We start from the raw sequence: 22,605 nt of genomic DNA on the forward strand, positions 1-22,605 counted from the left end.
TTTAGTTGTTCAGTACTGTTTTTATTTATTACATAGATATCCTGTCTCCTCAGAACTCAAAGTGGCTGTACAAGGGATTATTCCGTATTTTCATGACACAAATTAGTCTATGGGTATGTTGATGCAAAGGCAGCTGTTGAAGAACAATTAGAGCAATTTGATGTGTCTGGTGGTTGATAACCAAACTAAGTACGGTAGATTTCAGATTTGAGAAAAGGGAGGGGGACAGGGACTCAAAGTCACCTGTCATAAGGCACTTGGAGCTTTGCATCTTTTTCTCATGGGGATGGGTAGTAGGGCCTGAAACAGAATGCATGAAAAAAATAGATGAAAATGAACAGCCCAATAAATGAGGACAATTGAGAGGTCACTAACTAAAGCAGCAACTCTCTATCTTGAGAAGGCTGTTCCTGTTCATCTTCTGCAGTTGAGTTTCTCTCTGAGGGAGGAAAAAGAGTTCAAGAAATACAACTCAGTTCATTACTTCAGTACCAAGTATGGTAGCTTGTTTTTTAAATACAGTGGTATCTTTGTTCCCAAAAAGCTTAGTTGATGAACAAATCGGCTCCCAAATGCCGCAAACCTGGAAGTAAGTGTTCTGGTTTGCGAATGTTTTTTGGAAGCTGAACATCCGTTTTGGCTGTCGGCATTGTTTCCAGGGCCAATGAGAAGCTGTGCCTTGGTTTTTGAACGTTTTGGAAGTCGAACAGACTTCCAGAATGGATTGAGTTTGGGAACTAAGGTACCACTGTACTGTTATACAAACAAGATACAGTGGTACCTCGGGTTACGAACTTATTTCGTTCCGGAGGTCTGTTATTAACCCGAAACTGTTCTTAACCTGAGGTGCTCTTTCGCTAATGGGGCCTCCCGCTGCTGCCGCGCCATCGCTGCGTGATTTCCATTTTCATCCTGGGGCAAAGTTCTCAACCTGAGGTACTACTTCCGGGTTAGTGGACTTTGTAACCCGAAGTGTTTGTAACCTGAAGCGTTTGTTACCCAAGGTACCACTGTATTTACTTAAGGTACTGGTAAGCTGCCTTTTAGGCCAAGCATCCTCACATGGCAGTTTCCATAAAATAAAATGCAGTATGCACAAGTGAAGTCATAAAGATTATAAATGCATAGTACAGGGGTGGCTAACATTTTTTGCTTGAGAGCCACATTGAGGCTTTACCAGCCCTCAAAGGGCTGCATGCCAACATGCACATCACTCTCAAGAGTAGACACAGTACTTTTTTCTTGTCATCTAACTAGCATTTCTCTCTACAGATTTCATATGTAATTTCTGTCCCCTCTGGACTTGTTGAATTAACATAAGACCCTTCTTGTTTATACTGTTGTGAACTAATAACTTGTCCCAGTTTATATTTTTGTACTTATTCACAACCTGCCTACACAATATGTCATCCCATTATTTCCCTCCCCCCCTTTTTTTTTAGCATTAAGGAGGTATCTACATATTCCAAAGTTATTTTGTCCACAACTGTGCCCAACATACCTGGAATATCCATTTTTGCCTGAGCCAAAATATATTCCGGAATATTGACTATATTGGTGGCCAGGATAACAGCCTGCACAGCATCCATATTCAGGTACAAGTTTGTAGCATCTTGCTAGAGGGAAGAAAGGTAAGACAGGCACTTTATTGAAAAGCAGGAACTTTCCAAGGTTCTGGGCTGGAAATAAACGGAGGGCAATTCCTGATGGTTCATTGGCATCTCTTCCTTGAAACAAGGGCCACTCTAATGGAGTTGTCTCTACATGTCTCTTCACTCAAAGGCTAGGATGACTGTATCTGAACAGTGAACTTCTTGGAATATTTTAATTAGCTAAAGGACTAATGGCTGCCTGGCTTTTGATTGAAATTGGATATTTGGAAAATTTAGAAGAAAGATGAATGGGCCTACTCTGTAATAGTTCACCATCTTTTTAGAATGCTCTCTCCAGAAAGGCACACCTGATGACAATTTTATTATCATTTTGCCACCAGGGAATATCATTTTTATTCTTTGACATAGGGGGTAGCTTTAATTATATTGTTGCAGTTGCTCAATCTGGACTTTAGTGCTGCTGTACTAATGCCATGCGTTTTAATGTTTTGAAAAATAGAAAATATTTATTGTAAATAGTTTTGAGACTTTGTATAAAACATCATTCAATAATTGTAGGTGGTTGGTTAGTATAACCATCATAAGCAGCTACGAAGACAGAGGCAGTATTAGAATTAGCTTTACTAGTAAATCCACACTTTAAAATATGCAGGCTTCCCAAATTAATTTCTTTCAAAATCTGCCAATCCAATGTTCAGAACAACTTTTACAAAAATGGAGAAATATGGTTGAATATGTTTACTTAGGAATGGAAAAGCAAAAATTGCTAGGAAGATGAATCACAGTATGGAAAGAAGGCTGGAATACTGCATGGGATGGTGCTGTGGTTTAAAGAGGCAAGTTAAGTATTTTAGGCCTCTGCTTGATTATTTTCTTCATTCTCAGACTTTTTTGGTTAATCTGTCATAAGCAAATTCGAAAGCCTCATCACCACAGTCATATGCTGGAGGCAGCAGTGTCCATCAGTTACTCTGGCATATGATGTTTTTGCCCTTATTCTGAAAAAATGATCTAGAGCTGTGCTTTCCCTCTACTGTGCCACTTTCTATGTTCCTCCTCTTCAAGATTGTTATTAATTTAAATACTGTTTAATGCTCTTAAAATAGGTTTCTAAGTGGTTTAAGATAAGAGGATAAGAGAAACCTGGTAAACAGAAAGCAGCTTTTACAATGGCAGAAGTAGTAAGAGGATACCACTACCCTTTCTGAACTCTGGCTCTCTTAAAGCATTCATTTGAATTTAACAGTTACTGAAGATCTTGTCTACACTGGCTATGCCACAGAAGATAGTGATTCTTACTATAGTTGCTGGGGGGAGGGAAGACTTCTAAACAATTCAGAAAAGTGGTTTGGGATTTCAGGTGTTTTGTCTTAAATCTCACTGTTGCTTTGGGCAAATAAAACATCTCATATCTGAGTCCCATAACCTTAGTACAGAGGATAGACAAGACATACCATAAAGAGCTCGAACAATTTTTCTCCCATGGCGCTTCGGGTTTGATTCTCCACCACTATGAACATCTTTACAAAATGCTGCAGGGGAACACAATTTAATCCATTGGGAAAATAAGAATAATTCTTGGGTTGTATCCAACTCTGCTTTTCTGTTTGTGCAGCAGACTTCTGCTTGAGTTAACATAACTTCTCCCTCCTCTCCAGCCCATGATGCATCCTTAAACTCTCCAGACTCCAGAGGGTTGCGTATACTCTGGAGCAAATTTTGAATGCAGAGAGGTGAGGAAACAGGACTCCATTGCACAAGTGAAACTTAGCTTGTACAGTCAAACCTCAGTTGTCGAACGTTTGGCTTCCGAAATGTCTGACAATCGAGGTGCTGCTTCTGATTGGTTGCAGGAGCTTTCTGCACTCAAGCGGAAGCTACGTTGGATGTTTGGCTTCTGAAAAACGTTCGAAAACCGGGGCATTTACTTCTGGGTTTTTGGCGTTTGGTAGTCAAAACATTCCAAAACACAGGCGTTCGGGATCCGATGTTTGACGCAGCCCTTTGTAAGCTACAGGAGTATAAAACTCTGCAATCTAATATTTACTACCCAGGTTTCATTAGTATTTATTCTGGTCTTCATCACTCAGAATCTTTAGTGGGGGGCTGCACAATAGAGACTTTAAAAGTTCTGTAGTAGTATTAATTTATTAATTACCCGCCCTTCACCCTAAGATCCCAGGGCATTAAAATACATTAGAAACAGTTTTAAAATACTTCTGTATATTTTGGCTTAAATATACAGGCAGTTTCTGCTCCCATGCTTCCAACATCTACAAGCCATGCATGTTAAATTCTAAGAAAGCCTTACTTACTCCTGTCATAGTCTGATCTTTGTATTCTTTAGTGCTTAATCAACTGACTAACGTTTTATCTCATCCAATCCATCCATTCCACCCACTGAAACAACCCCTTCAGTTAGAGAGCTTTGAAAAAGTGACAATAGACATCTACGCCCAGTTCCCTCCTTTTCAACAAAGTCACTTGCCTCAAGGGTAATGCTGGCCTGCCTCTGGCAGTTAGTGTGATCTTTGTTGCCCATGGCACACATGAGACCATGCACCACTCTCAAGAAGACCAGCTCCTCAGCCACATCTCTGGAGTCTTGGGCCAGAATTCTGCAAAGTTGAGTGTTTGAAGAGTGGGATAAAAATGTTTTCAATAAACCGATAAGAGAGGGGGAAGGGGGTTTAAGAGCAGAGGGAGCATCCCACTAATTTACAAGCTAGAGAGATATAGGTTGTTCTGTGCCCTTTACCAGCTGGTTGACAGTGAGACATCCAATAATAATAGGAGACATCCAACAGGTTCAGCTGGATTTCTGCAACAGTTGTTAAAGGCACACGCTGTCAAGAAAATAAGCTGACTGGGCAAATCTGTTGTATTGAATGAGTTGTTATGGTGCTAAGCCTAGTAAGGTGGATGGTGACATGAATTTGGCTAAGCAGCAAATACTTTGTCTAGTGCTGAAGATGATAACCCTAAAATGATTAGAGAGGAGCTGCATATTTTATGTATAGCTCCATTGATAACCTGACTATTCTAGCTCATGTTATAAACTCTGAAAGGTAAGAGGATAGTGGCTGGATTATATAGGTATTCTAGTTCTGAATGTGTTTTAAGGGACTGGATGTGATGCTGGCTGCCTAATGTTGCATCAAGAAGCAGAAGGCATGGATTCAACTTCAACCCTTGAAAGCCATTTTGTAGTAATGTTTGGATGGGGGTGGGGAGGGTTTCAAATAGATATGCTTGGTTACTTGCTGGCAAGTCACTCTTAGCCAATGTGCTATGTTAAGAGACTAAAATTGCTACTTTGAGGTTCTTGGAACAAAATGCAGCAAGTAGATATCATAGTATGATTAAAACATATAGTTAACACCATCAATTAAAAATATATAAAAACAGTGCCCTACTGCCTCCATCTGAGTAGCAGGTGAAGTGGGTGTATATAATCTGCCAGTCTGGACTGTGGACTGGTGGCTGTTTTCACACAGTAAGTGAGGTGTTTTCTAGTTTGCATCTGTGGCCTACCCAAAACTGGGCTAAGCGTGTTTCACAGTTTGCCTCTGTGTTGGCAACTGGTTCCAGTAACCCATCATAATCTCTTACCCAATGGCTTTGGCAGCGGCAGCTTGCTGAATATATGCTGGCAAGGACTCCATCAGGTGTAATGTACCAGCTTCTGTATGTAGGAAACAATGTAGGAGTCAGGTACTGTGTCTCATAGCTGCCCCAAAGCTTTGCTTTTGACCTAAAACACTGTCCAGAAAGAACTGAATTGCACAGAAAATTCATTCAGTACCTATCCAGCAGCACAGTTTAACTTAGGCTAGCACCAGCTAATTGCTGTTTCACACGCCATGCAGAAATTTGATTCCTTGATGGTAAGCAGGGAATGTTGGTTTGGGTCTGCTTTGAAAGATGTCAGTTTTTGCCTGCAGCCCTCCCTGCTCCAGTTTCTCAGACTGGTGATTGAGATGAATTTCTGTTCTATCACAATGGGTTCTCATTCCATACCCCTACAGTCCCGCTCTGAGCAAACTTGGAACTTGATAGAGGTTTTCAGGTATGAATGAGGAAAGAGGTTGGGCCCCATGATAAAAGAAAAGGAACAGAGGATGGACTTAAAATATATGCCTTCCCTTCTCAACACATGAAGAATATTAATGCTACAGTAAGTGTGCGTTCACAATACTGCCTTAGAGAGCGTGAAGTTGTTTTTTCACTGCATTTCATAGCTCTTGCACCCCAAGCTGTTTACATCTGCACAGCTTCAATTTGTTCCTTTTTCTATACGCACCAGAGAATGTTGACAGGCAGGAATATCTTTACCCTATGCAGAGATGTTCATGCAAGGATGGAGACAAATTGGGAACAGCTTAATAACTCCAATCGGTGTGAAGCTGGTTTGAGAAACAATGCACCAAACAGTAGTATGAAGTACAGTAAACATATGCATTTTGGCTAACATCTTGTGAACACAAAAACCGGAAATGCAGTGAGTGCACAGTATACGAGAATGTGAACACAGCCTTAGACTAATATACTCTAGAGATAGGGAAGGAGATGTAGAAGTAGGGAACATCTTCATAAGTGGGTCCAAATGGCAGCATTTGTGGATCTCACCTTCCAGGATTCTGGCTTGCATTTTGGCAGTCTCCTGTCTTGATGGCTTTAGCAATGCAACCAGTCCTTTTAGCAAAGCTGGCCGCACATCATATGCCATGAGGTCCTTGATTAGTTGAATCGCTAGAAGAAGGAAGATACTAAAGTGGGTGCTTTGTCACAGAGTAATAGTAGTAAGGTAGCTCCTATTGCACAGAGCAAGCCTCAGTTTTTCTTGGGGAATAATTTGCCTACACAAAGCCTAAAAGGTGGTTCAACTATGTCCAGTCTTTGTTAATCATTTGTTCCAGTGTGTTTACCAGTTACTGGGAATCATAGGCAGGGAGAGCACAGGTCCTGCTTTTGGGCTTTCCACAGGCTGCTGGCTGCCACTGAGAATGGGATACTGGACTAGATGGGCCACTGGCCTTATCCAGCAGCTCCTTCTTATGTTTATATGGCAGTTATAGGACAAAGAACACTCAACTTTTTTCAAGTGGGTTTGTTAATGCACTAGGCAACATAGCACGTTAATTGTGCAGTTCGCAAGTTCCTAAAGACTTCAATCCCTCCATAAAGGCACTGTCTGTTGGTTCTTTCATAAAATGCGTAGACTAGTTTTAAAAAAATTGGTAGCACTAACCACACAGCTTAACTGTATGGAATAAAGGCCAGTGAGTCACCTGCTTTGAAGACATGTTGTTTATGCTACTTGGGAATTTGTAAGTTTTCTGTTTTGAAGCAAATATAGCATTAAAAAAGAAAATTGTGGTAGCTCCCATGCAAATTAGAACACACACTGGATTCACCCAGCTTTGGCACCAGCCAAAGTCCAGTATGCCTTGTAAGTAGGCTACCTTGTGCCGTACCTTACATAAAATTTGCTTTTCATGAATGCCTTAGTTACTAGGGTTCTTCCCTTCCTATAGACATTTGGCTCATTGGTGCATTGTTTTAAAACTGATTTTCAATTTCAGTATGTGGTAGTCACCTGGACTCAACGATTTGAGGGTTGGCTTCAAAAGTGGAGGTGAATGCATAGAGTCATCTTACCCTCATATTGCACCTCCAGGTGCAGAGAACGGAGCACACTAAGCACTGAGTCCACAATACTTGGATGGGCATCTCCCACAATTGTCTGCCAAAGTAAAGGAGCAAGAGAAGAATATTTGAGACCCCGTCTTAGTATGCTCTAATACAGAACAAGCATGAAAAATATAGGTCACAATCAAGAGATCACAAGGAAGAGCTGGGCTACCCAAATCTTCAGCATGATCAAGCAGACAAAAGATTATATTTTGACCTGGTGATGCAAATCCCTTTTAGGAACACGTCAGACGATATTTTAGCATATACATGAAACACTCTATGGGGAGACAATTCATTTTGTAAGAATGTAAAAGGAAGATTGCTGTAACTGATTAAAGTTCCCTGTTGCAAATTAAAGCTGTGCTGATATAAACAACGTGGGGTGCAAGAGCTGTAAAATGAACAAAAAAACAACTTCTCTAATGCAGTAATGTGAACTCTCACCCAGGTGAGATCAGACAACATGCTGCAATGAACCATAAAGATGCAAGGGCAGTATTTAGGGAGACCAGTCTTTCTTCATGAATCTGTTCTACCAATCAGTTTTATAAGTGCATTAATTAGAAATAATCATTAGCTAGAATGGTTAAGGGAGGTGTCAGTAAGTTCTCTGTGTCCCTAAACTTCTCGATCTAGCCATAATTGGGGTGGTGTGTTCTACAGCTGACAGTTCTTAGCTAAAAAACCCACATATTTTCAGGGGTACTATTTCAGATTTTAGACATGGGGGCAGAATAGGATTTCAGTAATTTTTTAAAAGAAACTCCCTTTAAACCTAATTAAATACAATTACGGTACAAACATTGTATTTTAAGGCAATGTATTTGGGTTACTTATATTTCCATTACTTATAGTTCAATTATCAAACTCAGGTCAGATCTGTTAGCCTTTCTTGCCTAATATAGTTGGTTCCTGTGGCATGGTATTTGGCACTTAGATCCATTTAACTGTTAATAGCAATATATATGTGCAGTTTGTAGACCCTGCACTGGCTAGAAACACAGATGCTCCTGAGGAAAAAATGCATGTTGTCTGTAACAGATGATGGGAAGAAGTTCCATATAGTGGATGAAACAAAGATTGCAACCCCATGCCTCCCCCCCCCCCCCATCTTGTTGTTGCTCACCTGTATTGTCCTCAATGTTTGTAGGGACAGTTGCTGGGCTTTTGGAGAGGTGCACTTTAGAAGAGCAATCAGCCCTTTGTACACTTGATTCTGGTATTTGGGGTTGCCATGGCCTAAAGCATCCAGAAGAATCTGTACTTGCTCTTGAGTCTCTTCTGACTTGCAGGTTGCAAAAAACTCAGCAATTGATCGTACACCTATAAAGGAAAAAAGCTTTCTGAACACGCAAGCTAGAAAGTGTCAGCTAAGCAGCCCCGTGTTTTAGCTTGTATTTAAATAATATGGAAGTTTTATTACAAGTATTTTGTAAGTAACAAAGGACACCCTTATTATACATTGATAAATATGCAGAGTACCATTGGCAGGCAATCACTCTAATAGTGAACATGATTGTAGCCAATTGCTATTTGCAATTCTTAAAATGTGTGTGATTTATGTAAAGACACACTTAACATCACATCTATTTAATCACTAAATGGGTTTCTCAAACGGTATCATGTATGGAAAATTTTGGATCAATGTACAGGGCTATCTTCAAGTAAATCTTGTTTTCCATATACCTTCAGAGTCTACAACTGAAAAAGTGGAGTGAAGCCATTGCACCTCACACTAGCTAAAATATGCAATGGTTTTCAGACTCTGAGTTTTCAAGTATTTGCCCATTTATGTAAAAATTCTGTAGACTTTAGGGCAAATGAATAAATAAATAATAAATAGCCTCCTTATTCAGTTGATTTAATCCCTGTTTCAATCAGTCCTTGTTTTTGAAATTGTGCTGGTCTAAGGTTACAATTGTTAAACATTCACTTTGTATTCTTGGGAGTAAGCCAAATTGGACTCAGTGGGATTCACTTCTGAGTAAACACAAGACTGTGTGTGTGTGTGTGTGTGTGTGTGTGTGTGTGAGAGAGAGAGAGAGAGAGAGAGAGAGAGAGAGAGAGACTCTCTTATATATGGCTTGCAGCAAGTAGGAAGTGGGAGCTTAGGGAACAGGACTATTAAGGTTTAGGGGGAAAGCCACTGTAAGCTGCTTTGAGCCAGTGGGATAATGCAGAATATAAATCCAATCTAATCAATATAGTTCAAGCTCACACAACTAGTTATGGGCAGCAATGACTGGCTCTGAATTTGGATGCAGTTTCAGATTTGCATGAAAAGCCATATTCAACCAGTTAAATGAGATTCATTGAGCACTCCTATGTGAATGCACATCCAGATGCAAAATCTGCATCCCCATTTACAGTGTACTTTTCACATACAGCTTTCCCTTGCTGGACTGGGATGGACATATATCACACTCATCCATTTCAGTGGAGCAATGCAGTAAACAAGCATCCACTGTCACTTTATGGGAGATACTAAAAAAAGTTTATATTCCCTCCCAGCTGAATTTATTTGCGTTTAACTCCCCATACACTAATTTTTAATACTGTAGTTAAAACACTTCATCCTACTCTACCCAAGAAAGGAAACTTTACAGAGTTATTAATATGCTGATATTTCAGAGATCTATTCATCTTCTACAGGTAAAAATATCCAGGCTGCTATATACTGCAATGAAAGGAAAACACTACAAAGTAAGATCCTTGTGAGAATCAAATGTTTCCATGCCCTTTTATTGATGAACTTGTGACAGGTGAGATACTGAAGAAGAAAGCAACTCTTTTCTATCAGCAGTATTCACTGGGGTGGAAAGAATAAGCTGAGCTCTATGGGGAAAACCCTGAGGCCAGAAAACCACTTCACTTAAATATCTGGCAGTACATCTCATTTGTCACAATCTACCTTACCATAGCTTTCACAAATAATCTCTTTGAACTTCCTGCCAGATCTTGCTACTAACTGAAGAAGCTTTATGGACTCCCTTTTGTCCTCCTCTTTCAGTTGGTTGAGCCCAAGTATTTCCAGCAATGTGAGGATACCACCAACTTCCAGGAATTCAATAATGTATCGCTGGCTGAAAAAAATGTGGAGAAGAAATCAACAGATCTAAAGTCTATTTGCAACAAGATTGCATAATATGATTTCAGTTATTATTTAACACTTATTAACAGTTAAGTTTCTTTTCATAGGCAAAGTAATTGGCAGCTCCACTGCTTCTCTTCCTAAACACCACTTTAGTAACCCCTTTACTAAAGCAGCAGAGCTGCCAAGGGAAAGACTTTGCACTTCAGTCATTCACTAAATAGTGTTCCATTCTTTACAGGAATGCAAGCTGATGAACTAAAGCAATTCCAGTTTTCTTACAGGGGAAGAAAACTTTGACCACATTTTCCATATACAGAACTGGGCATAGGTATTCCCAAATCCAACACTTACAACGTGGTATCTCAGCCAAGGAGATTATAGGAATGCTTCATCTAAGAACATTCCCTATGGTTGTTGCTGAAGTAGTTTTTATTCCTGAAGCCATGCCAGTGTGCAAGTTGCATGATTTCATGTTTGATAAAATGGTTATTTATGCAGCAGACAAAGAAGCACCAAGCCACAGAAAACAGAGCTTTTTATATTTGCCAATCTCTTTGATAATACGATTACATTTTCCCAAACACCACGTTCTCATTACCTCTCTCACACCAACATAATGTGCTAAAAACCTCAGGATCCTATCCAAATATAGAAATGGTACATTTTTTACTCACCCACTTGCAGCTGATAGGAAGATCCCAATGGACTTCAATTGTTGCTCTAGGCACGTTCCATACATGTAACTATTGTAAGTTTGTGAAGGCTTTAAATTAAATACATTCTGGCACACTAAACCTCAGCTGAATCTGATTTTCTCCCTACCCACCTCAGCCCTTTTGCAGGAGTTCATACTTTATTTAGAGGAATGACATGTCTGAAGTAGGACTTGCAAGGTCTGTCTGTGAACTTAAGACATTGGGCAATATTGCAGGAAAAGTCCAGGATTATTAAATTCTGCTACCATAACTGGAGCACAATTGCCCTAAAAATAGCAAAAGTTGGTGCAATTTATACTAATAACTCGTATAAAAATAAATATAATTTATCAAACCAATATGTAGCCAATTCTGGTAATTTTAATGGAGAAATTATTGCTTTCTTTTTTGGCTCTTGTTACACTTTAACAAGAGATCTCCAAGGAAGAGGATACGTCAACCTGAGCCAAGCAGTTAGACGGGCGAGAAACAAACTGGCTCCTTGAGAGAATTCTATTTCCAGTTCTGGACCTGTCTTGCCTTGGTTGGTTAGCATAAAATTTTCTAGAATGTGGCTTCGAGCAATTTTGCCAGCACTGTCCCATTCCTGTAGAAAACTTATTAATCTGCTGATGGCTGCCTGCTCCTTTATGGAAGTCATGACTGGTTGTGTCCTTCTGTTGAGAAGAGAAGAGAACTTTAGACCTATGCATTTGTGAGATCAGAGAATACACCAGCCCCATCTACTTTGACCAGGCATAGGCAAACTCAGCCCTCCAGATGTTTCAGGAGTACAACTCCCATTATTCCTAGCTAACAGGACCAGTGGTCAGGGATGATGGGAGTTGTAGTCTCAAAACATCTGGAAGGCCGAGTTTGCCTATGCCTGACTTTGACACACTTTGCATCTCACATTAAAATAGTAATTTAAAGGAAGTCACCATGCTTGTTTTAAACCATAGTTTGAACCATATTAAAGCCTAGTTTGTTTTGTCAAGGTACTAACAAGTCTTTCAGTAATGTAGGCTTAACAAGCAGTGTCATTCTGTAGTTACCAAATTTTGGATTTGGTGAAGTGGCTAATTAAAATGGATTCTGTAGGTCGGTCTGAAAGGCAAAAACTCAACACAGACATCTTGGAAGTTATGTCAGCACTGCCCCACTAATCTTATTTATCCTATAGACAACACATGAAACTCAAATTTGATTCACATACAAAAATTTGAGGGGTAACATTTACAGAATTGCTATGATAAAGGCAACATTAAATATAAAGAAGAGCTTACCTATCTCATTTTTTTTCTTTACAGCCCCTTCAAAAATGTATAAAGAAGCAGTGCTGAGACATGCATAGGAATCCATCAGGGAATTAACAACCTGTGGTTTGCAGGAGCTTTTGTCCTTGGCAGAGTATTTTCAGCATAGGAGAGAAGGTTCTAAATAAATCAATTTTGCTCAAATAGTTGTGATTGAAAGTGTTATTAGCCATAACAAATGTTAGCACTGACAAGGGAACAGCTGTAGCAGCCTTTCAGAGGAAGAGGTGAAACATGAGTCTCATTCACTTGATTTACAGAATATTTGTGAAATCTTACTCGTGAGCCTTGTAGCTGATATTTGCGTTTTGGCAGAAGTTGTTTTTCATCTTGGGACATTCACTATAAATTATAGCTCCATATTGTGCACCTGTGTCCTCTACACTGATCTAGTTAAAAGAACTTTCCAACTGAAACAATTGCTAGTTTGATTCTAAATTAACATCTCCATATTTTTATGGGGGCATATATTCCCTCCTTTTTCTAGGAAGCAATGAGTCCTTTGACTGCTAAAGATAAATCTTCATCTACTTTGCTGCAGCACTTGATACACAGGAGTCAGTCACAGGGGAGATGGCTGCATGGCCACATCATGTTCTTATTTGAAGATTCAATGGCACCACCTACTGTGAATATGTTTACCTTTATTCACAGTTGACACAAAGAGATTCAGGCTTCCAACAAAGGAAAATGCATTTTTAAAGGCACAGCCACAGAGAAACTCTCAAAAGGTATTATATGTTCCACATCTATCTTCTGCAATCCAGACACATAGGGACTTCAGCCCACAATTGCCTTCTGGATTGAGTTGGAAAAGATTGAGACTGGCACAAGTTTGCCATCTTCACAGATAGGTTCTGGGTGTCAGTGAGGTAAAAACATATCTGTTCAAGTGCTGAACTCAGAACATGAGAAATCTGCCATGTGTACATATTGTTAAATGACAAAAGCACTTAATTCTGTAGAAAGTGTTTTCAAGAGCTCTCTCACCAGCCTTTTTATTTGTAGGCATTTGAATTAGTGTACAAGGATATATTGAGCCACAAATAGAAACTGCCTATTTATCCAAGATGCCAATTGGGTATACATTTGAGTGCTGCCAACACAGCTGCTATGGAGGATTTTAAAAAAGGAAGAGGGAAGACATCTGAGGTAACCTTTCTTTCCATTTCTCCCATATGAAGTCAGGGATATAATGCTGCCAGGTTTTAAGTCTATCTTTAGAAAGAAAAACCTACCACAATACCTGAGTAATTGGGTATCCCTTTGTTTTCCATTTTCTTCCAATATTTGTTTTCTGGCATTTGTACCAAACTAATGAAATCACAAAACTCAGCAGCATAGCAATCCAATGTGAAATCCAGAACAGGAAGCCCACCATGCTTAATTGGCTAACGCATAGTAAATCTAGCAATCCTTGGCTTCTTGCCTTGTCATATAATATTTTTGCCAAGCTGTTAACCACTTTAATGGAACCATAAGCACAATCTGAAACAGATCTAACACTTTAGGAAACATTGCCATTTTAGTGTTGCAGTACATCCCTTAAGAGAGACCTTAACAGCCATTCAAAATATGTACAGCATCCTTAATGTTGAACAGTATAAAAGCAAAACTTCCATTCTTCAGGGCTTGAAGCTTATTTGTAATCTGGAGCCTTAAACACTGCCACTGACCCCACACATTTTCTTTCAATGCAAAATACTATTTCTTTTTTTACCTTGGGTGTTAAAGGGCTGGATTTAACTAAGCAATGGGACTTTCCTTCCTCCCCTGCCCTGTGCACCCCTATCCCCACAAATTAGCTTGGGGAGGTGCCAGAAGAACGCCCAGAACAGCATGGAGAGGAGAGGTATTTCCATCAGGCAAGCAAAAATGTTTGTGCTGATGGAACTTTTGTTTTAGCATTACTTTGAATTTCTTCCACCGTTCCGATTTGTCTAAGGTGATTTAAAGGTTGAATAATACTGTACATTCTTAGGTTATTGAGCAGAGCAGGCAAGAACTGCAGCAGGTTCTTCAAAAACAACCTAGTGTCCGTAGGAAGAACAAACCTGTTTAATCTCTTTCAGAGCAATGGCTACGGACCCCTCACAGAAAAGCAACATGATTTAATGCTCCTTCTCAGTCCAAAGGCCCATACAAAACGTTCCCTGAAATTCATTTTATTTGAAAGCCTTTTAAGGCAATCTTTTTCAAGCAATCCAATGTACTGTCCATATCCAGAGAAAAATGATTAGGATTTTGGGCATTTCATGAAACTGAATGATATTCACAACCTGATTATGGGTCATAATCACAGCATTTGATTCATTTAAAGCATAAGGCTTTCGCAAAGAGTCTTAGGAACTGTATTCACTTAAGGGTAAGCTCCAGTTTCCATGATTCTTTGGGAGAAACCATGGCTGTTGAAGTGGTATAAATATGCTTTAAATATCGGGTGTGTAAATGTATAAGAGTATAATTAATCCTTCCATTGAGAAATATAGTAAACATTTTCACATCTAATATATGAACAGGATTGCCCCAAGGGGCAAAATGCTTTTGGATAACTACTAATATCACCTCCCTACATATATCAGGAGTTTCAACCTTGGGCACCTCAGTATATTGTTAAACAATGGAGTTAAATGTGGTACAAGTTCTTCTGAGAAGTGCTCACAGAATTCTAATGGAAAACTACCAGTCCTTTTTAAGCTTTTATATATTCTTTAGTATCAGAAAACAGAAACTTCTAAACACTCAGAAGATTATGTTACCCGGCTCCCATCTTTAGTGAAGGAGCCTGTCCCAGTAGTATCTTTTGCAATTTGTTAATTTCTAACAACTTAAGCTTTTAAAATTCCTCCACCTTAAAAATATTTCTTATGGGCTTGGTCATATATATCATGTCTCAAAAAGTTATTGAAATTTGTGGGTTTTTCCTATTTCTCATGAGATGCCAAGTTTATAAAGATCCTGGAGGTGTTAATAAATACACATAATCACTAACTATCTATTATATAAACTAAAGTTCCAATAGACAGTGATCCAACCACGTAGTTGAGTCCAATCTCAGTTTCTCCAACGCTCTATGGAAGCAGAAGTGTACAATCAATATGCCTGATGACTTGTAGGAGATGAAGTAAAAAGCACATACGTACTTTAGCCAAAGGACAGTAACTTCTTCATATATCAAGTAGCCTAGTTACCTGAATAAAATCATTTTAGAAGATATCCCTTTCATTTTTCTGTGTTTTCACATCTGGTACACACAATGTTAAAATCTTTCCCAGTAACTAAGGCTGCAATCATAATTTCACTTACCTGGCAGTAAGCTCTGTTGGATTCAATTAACTTTCTCTTAAGTAGGAATGGTTAGGAATGCATTCTAACTCTTCTTCCCTGAAAGAACTAATTATATTATAGTACTCCCCAAAGGAGATCCTTTCTGCCTGGTATCAGAATCATCTTAACCCATTCAAAAATAGCCATAATGAAAACAACCCAACCTAGAATCCTTCATAGTATATTGGTAAAAACAATATACTGTAGGCTCTAGAACCTAAAATTTAGATAAGCTGTGAGATAAAAATTGTTGTCCATTGTAGTTCAGATTTGTGATGAGTTTCCTGCAGAAAGACATTAAGGTTCAACTCACCAAGTGTCTGAACTACTCCATCATGCAGTTGTTAAAGTCACAGGAATCCTGCTAGGAAAACAAAACAAAACAAATGATAACCCTGCCAGGGCAAACATAAACAACAAAATGCAAAACTTTTTTGCACCCCAAGAAATATGTTCTTGCGGAGTGGGGCGGGGCTTGTTTTCTCCCACTCTGATTTTCTGCTGGAGCTCAGCTTTGGAATTTGAGATGCAGAATAAACGAATAATGCAGCAAAGTGTCCAGTGCCTTTCTCTCCTCGTTAAGAGACCTCCCACTTGTTACCCCACACATTTAATGATTTAGGAACAGCAGTTTCCTCAACAGATTAAAATGCTTCCAGGCTTGAATCCTAGCTTCTCAATTCGTAGTCTCTGCCCATCAGTCTCGAAGCCTTCGCAATTCCCTACACACCCCTCGTTCTGCTCTTGCCATATACAGACTGCTCTAGCCTCCACTGCTCCTTCTTTCCTGGGCTGCTTCAAAACTTCCAGCGGGGACCCACTGGCAAACCTGTCAACGAGGAAGCCCAGCTCGGTTTTGTTTTGTTTTTGACGAAAACGGGCAGTGTGTGTGTGTGTGTATTTATACTGTATATGCAAAGGGGTGGCCGCTCGGTTGCTAAGGCCGCTGCGTTGCTAAGCAGCAGCCCGGTTACCGGCGAAGTGGGGGTCACGGAGCGGCCGCGCGCTCTCTCGCCTGCTCCTCCTGATTCGTCAGGCGAGTCGAAGAGGGCGGGCATTTCCGGCGGGGCTGAGGCGGAAGCGGCAGTTCTGAGGTAGCCGCCGTAGGGATGGGGTCCAAGGAGTTGGGGTGCGTAGTGGAGCTGCCCCCGACGCCGCGGGAGAGAAATGCTGGTGAGTGTGCGAGGGTTTGGGAGGCTTCGTTGGTACGGCACTCGCAGAGCGGCCGGTGGAGAGGAAAAGGAAGGTCCGACCGACGTGCTGAAGGTGGAAACTGGAAATAGGCGAGGGCTGTCTTCGTGAGGTCGGGTTGTTTTTTTAAGAGTTTGATTTTAGGCAGCGTTCCCTTTGGCTTGGCCCTGAAATCTGCTTCCGTTGCTGAGGTACTTCGCCTTTGGAAGTATGAATTAATCGCAAATAAGCGGCGCGCACGCGCACATCTTACCCAGGAATCTCCTGACAAGTGCAAGGATGTTTTGCGGAGGCGGCTGCAGCTCCCCAAAGTTTGCGTGTCTGGTGGCACAGTAGTCCTTTCGTTAAGACTAAGGCAGACATTTAATCTTCCTTTCTTTTTTTCAGAGTCCGGTGCTGCAAAGAGAAGTAAAGGCAATCTGCCCGTGGTGATACTGCTTGGGTGGGCTGGCTGCAAGGATAGGTACCTGCAGAAATACAGCACCATCTACCTTCAGGAGGTGAGTAGTGAACTTACTTGACTGCAGTTATTGCAGTGTTCTTCAGAGAAAGAACAATTCGTGGCCAATCCAGAGATACACCAAGAACACTTGGATGGATTGTACTTCGGGTGGCATGTGGCACACCTGAACATTGTGTATAAAAGAACTACTCAAAAAGTGAAAATTCTAGGGTGAGAATTTCCTGACCTGATCATTCCCAGGACTTGCATAGAGTAGACTCTAATGCCAAGTGAAAATGTTTCTCTTCAGCCAGGCGGGGGGTTATTGGTTTGTTTTAGTTTTATTGTGTATTTTGTATTTTTCTGTTGCGAACTGCCCTGCGATCTTCAGATGAAGGGAGGTATACAAATTACATACATACATAATAAGTCGCAGAGAGTAGCTTGACTGATTTCAAAGTTGAATTTTCTATATGGCCTGATTGAAATCTTTTTCAACTCTTTTATGTTAACGGAAAGCTTGGGAATATTTGAAGTGTTTAGTTTTGGTAGCAACTTTAGCTTAAGAAGTTTGCTTGGCATCCTTTTTAAAATGTATTCTAGGGGACATTCAAAAGCCTACTATTTTGTGTTTATTGCCTAGCTCTTCAAAGATTCTGAAAATTAACCGAGGTCCTGTCTGATGTTCACTTGATTTCTTTCCAATGATAGATGTTTTAGACTGAAATGTTCCCTTGTTAAAGGCAGGGAGACTGAGCAGTTGTCTCTCTCTCCTTGTTGTTATAGCCATTTTGGCTATAATGGTTTCCTTTCCACTCTCTTGCTCAAACACTGGTATAAAACACGCTATAAGCATGTCAGCTGACAAGTATGGGATTTGTGGCTGGAGTTAAGGTTTTTTTTGATGAGTCACTGACTTGAAATGAAAGAGCTTCATTTGCCCATCACTGTAGTCCACTGCAGATAATTTAGTTTGTTACTCAGTCCTCAGGACTCACCCTTTGCGATAACCTAACATGTACCTAATTGCTAGTCTATATAGGTGTATTGCTTTTAAGATGTTTCCATTTCCTGGAGTGAAAATTGAGAGCAGTTCTCAAATATGCAGTATATGAATATTTCTCTTGGCACACCTTGTCCAATTCTTGTTCTTTTTACTGTATGGCACACACTAAAACTTGTGTATTCCTCACAGGGATGTGTAGTGATCCGCTATACGGCTCCTTGGAGGTTGGTTTTCTTTTCAGAATCCTTGGGTATAAATTCCTTGCAGAACTTGGCAAAGAAGCTGCTGGAGCTCCTCTTTGACTACAAAGTAGAGACGAAGCCCCTGCTCTTTCATGTCTTCAGCAATGGAGGTGTCATGCTGTACCGCTACATTGTGGAGCTTCTTCACACTCACCAGCAGTTCCAGCATCTAAGGGTGGTGGGTACTGTATTTGACAGTGCTCCTGGCAGGAAGAATCTGCGGGGTGCGCTTGGTGCCCTCTCAGTTGTCCTATCGTCATACAATGTATGTGTTAAGTATGCCCTTTTACTGACATTTGCAGTTCTGGTGGTGACATGGCGGATGGTACTGTATCCTGTGACCCGCTTTGTACATGAGAGCCACTATGATGCCATGTTGAAGCAACTCTCTAGATGGCCTGAGCTATACCTCTACTCCAAGGCGGATTCTGTTATTCAAGCAAGTGATGTGGAGAATATGATAGAGGCTCGGAAGCAGCATCAGGTCCTTGTTAAGGCTGTGGACTTTGTGGACACTGATCACGTCAGCCACCTGCGAGCATATCCCACCTTATACACAACTCATTGCACCTCCTTTATGTACAATTGCATTGGGAGCACTTAGGCTCACTTGGTGGCTGATGTGAAGGTATTAGTATCTGCCTGTTCTCCCACTAATATTATACTCTAAACCGTTCATCATTGCTTTTGATAAAATTCTGTTGCTGCCTCTCACTAATGCAAGCCAAAGTATTTCTCTGAACCTGAATGTCTGAAATTGTCATATAGCTGAGTAGCAGAGAGTGGGACTGTAGGATAAATATTTTGCAATATATTCATTCTTCTTGACTTTGGCTCATGGGCTTTGGAAAGTACTCTAATAGGCTGTGTGTTATCTGTGCATTTAAACATGCACAATTCTGAGCTAAGAAAAACAAAATTCTGCAACTTTTATTTAAGTATACACATTTGCATACACTCATTTGGTATACAGTGTATACAAGTGGACCCTCTGGATACGAACGTAATTCGTTCTGGGGGTCCTTATGTACCCCAAAAATTCCGCAACATGAGGCGCCGCTTCTGCGCACACGCACAGTGCAATAGAGCACTTCTGTGTGCAGTGTGCAGAGCACTTATGCGCATGCATGAAGTGCGTAGAGCATTTTTGTGCATGCGCATGCAGCGAAACCCGGAAGTATACACTTCCGGGTTTGCCGTGTTTGCAACCCAAAAGTTACGTTACCTGAAGGTAACGTAACCCAAGGGTCCACTGTATTTTATCCTGCTTCTCCTGATTGTGGGGAACAAGGACCTGTACTGGGTGCTGAAGCCCGTCCCTAGCTATTTGAAATCTTACATAGCTTCATGTTTGGTTTCTGAGATTTTAGTAAGCACTGGCTCTCAAATGTACCTGTGGCTGATATTAAATTCTGTGTTTTTGATGTATGTAGAATTTAAATGCCGATGTTCATTTCATCTTTCCATCAACTACTTCCACCTCTTCAAGGTTTTACCTTGTGAAGCAAAATCAGTTCCTTTCTGTGCTGCTGTATACAACTCTGCAGTTAGTTGATCCACCACCATCTCTGGGCTGCTTTTCTCCCTCTTATACTTGCCTTGTGGCCAAGTACTTTTTAGCTGAGGACAGGAGGAGGCTTCTTGTGAGTTAAAGCCAGGCTAGTGACTTCATATTATCAACTAAGCTATAAACTATAACACAGAATTAAAAGGACATATCTAAAGTTGTGCATATCTCTTTTCTGGATCTGTCTTCCTCATTGCATTTATGAAATCACACTCTTTTATTCCATATTGATCCAGGAAAACTTGCTATAACTTTGGTAACAGTACGGAGGAGGGGTGGTGAAACATTCTTTGCTGTCTTATCTTGTGAGTACAGAGGTGGCTAGAAAGTTTTCTAGTATCTAATCCATTTTACATTAACTTGATCATGTGTCCATTGTTGAAATTCTTAAAATAGTGAAGGGTATTGACTGAAGTTCTAGCCGAGCTGCTGTAGCTAATTACTATGTTTCAAATGGGTGGATTTACCCATCTTGGTGTCAGTTTCCATGTGTCTCCCCTATCAATGGGGTCAATAGCTCAGGGTATTTTGCCCCCAGTTCATAACTGTGTACTGGGGAAATAACTGGAGAGGAAAACATGTTGCTGTTTGATATGTACTAAAGTGTTAAGATGATAACAAGCTAGGTGACTCAGAAATAATAGGTGATTAGATCTAAACCTTTAGTGAGACTCATGAAGAATAAGGGTTTTAAAGCCTTAAATATAAATAGTCCCTCAGTTGCCCTAGCTGCAGATGTGGTATTAGGAGATTTTAAGGCTTCTCTCAAATAGATTTTACAGGTAGTGCATTCATACTTTATCTGTTAATAACAAAAACCCTATATTGCCACCTTTGTTGAATGCAATTCGTTTTATTGCTGCTTTCCCACAATATTGTCACAGAGTGGAAGAACTGAGCTGTTTGCACACGTATAGAAAAAGAGACAGAAATCTAATTCCAGGAATCACTCTGTAGCCTTTAATTAAAAATATGGCTTTCTAATGTTTGCAGATGCATTTATGCTGAATAATACAAAATGGGCATCATGGTGTTGTGTTTTAATGTCTTATTCGTTCTGATACACTGGATGTCAGATTTGGACTTCAACCAGATGGACTTTAGTTCATGTGCTTACAGAGCAAACCAGTTCATTTTTTGCCCTGAAATAGGAGTTAAATCCTGTTGAAGTTACTAAGATTGAAGTTACTAGGATTGTAGCCTCAACTGTGAAAATCTCTGTGTAACTTTGGGCCAGTCACAACATTTTTGTCTAACCTACCTCACAGGGCTGTTGTGAGGACAGAATAAGATAACTTATGAAGATCTTTCTAAATTGTATTATAGGACATATTGTGCTGTGTTGCAGAGAAATTTGGGCTGGATCATTTTATACGATACATAATGGGTGCGTCCTACTTTTTTGTTATTATCGAGCCTATGGTGGTTTGTGCTGTTTGCACTGACAGTTGCTTTCACTTGAACTTCTGCGAGCTTTCCACAGCTTGAGTGAGTTCGTTTAAATTTAAACATTTATATTCCACTTTTCATTTTCCAAAGGATAGCAATAAAAAACCTTGAAAATATCACAGTGAATAAAAATAAAAACCAAATCAGATAGCAGCAGGCTATCTTCTAGACCAGGGGTCTGCAACCTTTAAGACAAAAAGAGCCACTTGGACCTGTTTCCGAAGAAAAAAAAACTGGGAGCTGCAAAACTCGTCATTATAAAAATAACTTTTTTGTCACTTTTTAATTATTTCTTTGTTTGACCCCTCAGAATTACTCCTCATAGAAATAAACGTTAAATTAACAAGTTACCTTCTTTTGTGTGTGTGTTCTTCACTCCCCTTCAAAACAGTGACCAGCGTACATGCCCCCTTTCAATGCAGTGACCAGCGTACATGCCCCTTACAATGTAGCGGGCGGGCGGGCGGGAAGGAAGGTGACGTCGGGACGGTGCATGACTAACGCACGCACCGCCCCCATGCGACGTCACAGCCAGTACAGCGCCCGCCACAGTGGGGAGTGTCGGGGCGCACAATGCGCCTCCTCCCCTCACTAGTATCCGCCCCGGAGCCGCGGCAAAGGTGTAAAAGAGCCACATGCAGCTCCGGAGCCGTGGGTTGCCGACCCCTGCTCTAGACTGTCTAAAACTGAAAGCAGCACTGATAAAAACAAAACACTACGTAAGCAGCAATTAAGCTAATTACTGCAAAGGTTGTTGTTGTTGTTTAGTTATTCCATTAGTTTGTTGTTTTATAAAAAAGGCATCTCAAAGGAACTTAACAAGAATATAAAATATCAATATATAATATAAAAATAAAACGAAGGTGCAAAAAGAACCCCCCCCCTAAAGTTCTCATTCACAAATACAATAAAAAGGATAAATCTTGTTTACCTAACTAAAAGATGAGCACTACAGTGGAGGCTAAA

At 40.3% G+C, this 22,605-nt stretch overlaps 2 protein-coding genes and 1 long non-coding RNA gene across 18 annotated transcripts; 2 read left to right on the forward strand and 1 right to left on the reverse strand.

Annotated features, from left to right (window-relative positions):
- ARMH1 (armadillo like helical domain containing 1) lies at nucleotides 1-16,747 on the reverse strand. Of its 16 annotated transcripts, XM_082228893.1 has the most exons (13): nucleotides 16,473-16,710; nucleotides 16,056-16,106; nucleotides 11,555-11,776; nucleotides 11,079-11,147; nucleotides 10,227-10,393; nucleotides 8,437-8,633; nucleotides 7,275-7,359; nucleotides 6,243-6,365; nucleotides 5,226-5,298; nucleotides 4,102-4,231; nucleotides 3,068-3,145; nucleotides 1,502-1,616; nucleotides 1-439 (listed from the first exon to the last, which is right to left on the reverse strand). In XM_082228893.1, the coding sequence occupies exons 3-13, from the start codon at nucleotides 11,758-11,760 to the stop codon at nucleotides 375-377; spliced, it is 1,308 nt and encodes a 435-aa protein (XP_082085019.1). In that variant the 5' UTR covers nucleotides 11,761-11,776; nucleotides 16,056-16,106; nucleotides 16,473-16,710; the 3' UTR covers nucleotides 1-374. The 16 variants fall into 16 exon arrangements, with proteins under 16 accessions (XP_082085019.1, XP_082085027.1, XP_082085022.1 ...); XM_082228901.1 differs by lacking the exons at nucleotides 1-439; nucleotides 1,502-1,616; nucleotides 3,068-3,145 and adding an exon at nucleotides 12,386-12,412 and having other exon boundaries at nucleotides 3,922-4,231; XM_082228896.1 differs by lacking the exons at nucleotides 1-439; nucleotides 1,502-1,616; nucleotides 3,068-3,145; nucleotides 16,473-16,710 and adding an exon at nucleotides 12,386-12,500 and having other exon boundaries at nucleotides 3,922-4,231; nucleotides 16,056-16,080.
- On the forward strand, nucleotides 3,132-12,463 carry LOC309535652. Its single transcript, XR_014221330.1, has 3 exons — nucleotides 3,132-3,346; nucleotides 9,963-10,013; nucleotides 12,410-12,463. It is a non-coding gene; the product is annotated as an uncharacterized lncRNA (long non-coding RNA).
- Nucleotides 16,748-16,777: 30 nt separating the features above from the next.
- TMEM53 (transmembrane protein 53) lies at nucleotides 16,778-21,510 on the forward strand. Its single transcript, XM_082228939.1, has 3 exons — nucleotides 16,778-16,915; nucleotides 17,321-17,433; nucleotides 18,571-21,510. Exons 1-3 carry the CDS (start codon nucleotides 16,852-16,854, stop codon nucleotides 19,225-19,227), a joined length of 834 nt encoding a protein of 277 aa, XP_082085065.1. The 5' UTR covers nucleotides 16,778-16,851; the 3' UTR covers nucleotides 19,228-21,510.
- Nucleotides 21,511-22,605: the final 1,095 nt, after the last annotated feature.

Source organism: Podarcis vaucheri (assembly GCF_965113315.1).
Source record: "Podarcis vaucheri genome assembly, chromosome: 6".
In the NCBI taxonomy this organism is placed as follows: domain Eukaryota; kingdom Metazoa; phylum Chordata; class Lepidosauria; order Squamata; family Lacertidae; genus Podarcis; species Podarcis vaucheri.